The 3,361-nt window shown below is 39.7% G+C and overlaps 1 protein-coding gene across 1 annotated transcript; it reads left to right on the forward strand.

The window, feature by feature from the left end:
- Positions 1-950: 950 nt before the first annotated feature.
- Positions 951-2,993, forward strand: LOC148880837 (E3 ubiquitin-protein ligase Os04g0590900-like). The gene has a single exon (XM_088962896.1). It carries the CDS (start codon positions 1,546-1,548, stop codon positions 2,653-2,655), a length of 1,110 nt encoding a protein of 369 aa, XP_088819022.1. The 5' UTR covers positions 951-1,545; the 3' UTR covers positions 2,656-2,993.
- Positions 2,994-3,361: the final 368 nt, after the last annotated feature.

Here is a 3,361-nt window from a genome sequence, read left to right on the forward strand (position 1 = left end):
TAATGAACGGGTTTGTGGGTGCCACCATAGGTGCAGGGTAAAGGGTTGGTTGGTCGGCAGCAGAGAGAGAACGGGTCAATGACTCGTGACCCAAGACAGTTTTCCATTTAGTAGATCATAAAATAAAGGAGGTAATAATAATTTATTATATTAACAAATTTATCCTCAACATTCTATTCTGTAAAAGTGTAAATCATCCCTCTAACCTTTGATGAAGAACTTAGCTACATATAATCAATTCATTGACAGCACTTGAAAACATGGTTAGCTGGTTTTTTTTTTTTTTTTCTTTATTTTTTGGGGGTTGCTCAGTATCCCATTGGCGCCCAGGATCAGCAACTGAATCAACCCCAGTTGGTTTCATTCATCTTTTCTTCAGTTGATCCCTTTCTTTGAACTTTAAAGCACTAAATTTTGATCTGGCTCAGGTTGGCCTACCTCAACCCATTTGGTAGCTTTGTTCTAAACAATTTGGGAAATTTCCAAGCTAATCTAGATTAGTAGATTCACTAGCAGTAGGCCAGTAGTCCAACAACTGAAGTGTTCAAGTAGATGATGCATAAAAAACTCTTTGTGATAAACAGACACTATTTCTCATACTATGTTCACTTTTCTGCTTTACCAGAGTCATCCTGTTTTCCCTTTTCTATTCTTTTTCAGCAAACCAATTGACCACATCTCATACAGTGTAATAACAAAAGGGATTCTCACTTGAAGATATGGTAGGTAGGTTAGAAATGGAAGAATCCAGACGGCACAAATATTCTCAACCCCTCACAACTGTGGTTTGCCACTTGTGAGTTTATTCTTGAATTAAAGAATTTTTAGTGTGCCATTTATGAAACCGCCAAAAAATATTAATCCCAATTAAGAGAAGTGGCATGTCAATTCTTGTGCAAAATACTTCTTTCACTTGCAAAACTATCTTTGGAGATAATACAACATTGATTATCGTGATGAAAACTCAACCAACATCATCAACTTGGTCAACAAACAATCATCTCCGAGAAAGTAAAAGAAAAGAAAAAGAAAGGAAAAGTAAAGAAGAGAAAAAAGACACATCAATACCCTATCTCCTTGTCTTTGCTTTGCTTTCCATCTAAGACCCTTTGGTTCTTGCTTTTTCCACCCTTCTGGCTTCCCCAAGAAATGTTCATGATAAGAACTCCATCTCCAACCTCTTACTTACTCTGCTTGTCCTATCCCAAGTCACTTATTCTACAAAGCCCTTCAAAACTTTGGCTGTTATTTGGCTTTAATCGTCACCTCAAGGAAGTCCCCAAGCTCTCAGATCGAAGTACAGCTTACAGGTACAATTATTTCTGTCATCTGAAATTCTGACTCTGAGTTTGCTGTTGTTTCACAACTGTGTAAGCTTTTAGTATAAGTTTGTTTATTCAAGCCTGTGAATTCGGTCTAATGATCTCCTCCAAGTCCAACTTTATTATGATTTAGTTCTGAGTGATAAATTGCTTGCCTTCTTGGTGAAGAAAAGAGAATCATGTGCTAGTGGGATTAGTCCCACACAGACCATACAGATTAGCCATGGGATCTGTAGGCAGTCCACAGACTTGGGTACCATATCAAAATGATAAGGACTGTTCTTTAGGTTTCTGTTCTTTCTATTGCCCACAGTGGTGCTTTATTGTCTATCCTCCTCCACCTCCCTTTGGATTCTCAGATGAAGAAAGTTCGAGCCCAAGTTTCTCCCCTTTAGTGATTGCCATCATTGGCATTTTGGCAAGTGCTCTCCTACTTGTAAGCTATTATACTCTCATATCCAAGTATTGTGGGAATCTGGATTCACTTCGAAGAAGAGGAAATAATCATGACCCAAATGAAGAATTCGATGACACTCGCAATTTGAATCACGAACAGTGGCAGGTCTCCACGGGGGGGTTGGATGAGGCCCTGATCAAGTCCATCACAGTATGCAAGTACAAGAGGGGAGATGGGTTGATTGATGGAGCAGATTGTTCTGTTTGTCTGAGTGAATTTCAAGAAGATGAGAGCCTTAGGCTATTACCCAAGTGCAGTCATGCTTTCCACGTTACTTGCATTGATACATGGCTGAAATCTCACTCGAATTGTCCTTTGTGCCGTGCAAATATTGTATCTCCTAATCCGTTGCCGCTTCAATCACTGCCTCCAGTGCCAGAAACTCGCCCAGAGAATGTGTCTTCAATAGAAAGACGACAGGAAAATACCACAGTCACAGTGGTTGCTCTAGAAGATACAGAGTGGGATAGTGGAGAAGAGACTACCCAGGATGGCCAAGCTGCTCCAAAGACACCCTTACGGGCCATGAGTGATCTGGGGGATGCCCAGCAGAGGGACACAATAATTGAGATCAGGGATGAAGGCTTTCAGAAGATCAGACGATCTGTTTCAATGGATTCGTCTTGTCAAGGCCGTTTGTCAATTGCAGATATGTTGTGCATGAGCCAAGATGAAGACTCTCAAGAAGAGGATAATCAGCTTCCAGCGGAGGTCGGATCATCAAAGCAAAGTTGGGGAGAACTTAGCAAGTCTAACAGCAAAAACAAAGTCTTGCTCTGTGTTACGAGTCCCATTGCTATGAAGAGATCATTTTCTAGTGGGAGGTTCATGTTAACTAGACATGGAAGGGGAAAAAATTCAATTATTTCCATGTGAAAAAAAAATATTTTAATATATGAAAGATGACAGCACAGATTCACGGTGAAATAATTGAGTTCTTTTATTCAGTATAATCGTAAGCAAGAAGCAAAGGAAAATGACTTGGGACATCCAGATGAGTTTGTGTTCTTACGTTGATACTCAAGGACGTTGGAGTTACTCTTCTGTAAAGAATGATAGAACCCCTTGTAGCTTTAGATTTTGAAATATGTTCTTGGGTTCTACATTCTAAATTCAGTCTCTCCTTATTTGAGCTTGTGACGATGTAGATTTGGATGCAATTGCTTCCATGTTACAGTAATACAGTGTTCTATCTTTCTCTGTTTTTCCCTCTATTCTATTTCTTCCTTTTTTTTTTCATTCTTAATGAAAGTTGGGCAGATTTGGTGAAGCTACAGTTTGCTTCCCCTCTTAGCTACGAAATTCCTATTGTTTGTTGACCTATCATATTTGCTTTCAAGTTCAACTTTTATGTATCCAACCAATACGCCAAAAGCCTTATGGCAGATAAATGGCAAATCAGGCCCAGCAGACATTAGGTTGATTGGTGGAAATGGTGGGATGGAACTGATTTCCTATGATAGGTATGGTGCAAAGTGCAAACATCTTTCTCATTCTAGAACCAACCTCCCAAGTCCCAACAAACCACACATTTGATGCCTTTCTAGAGCAAGTTTGACAACATCCTCCTGACAGCCTCTAA

This window comes from Nelumbo lutea, chromosome 1 (assembly GCF_056320005.1).
Source record: "Nelumbo lutea isolate HS-2025 chromosome 1, American lotus-T2T, whole genome shotgun sequence".
NCBI classification, from domain to species: Eukaryota; Viridiplantae; Streptophyta; class Magnoliopsida; order Proteales; family Nelumbonaceae; genus Nelumbo; species Nelumbo lutea.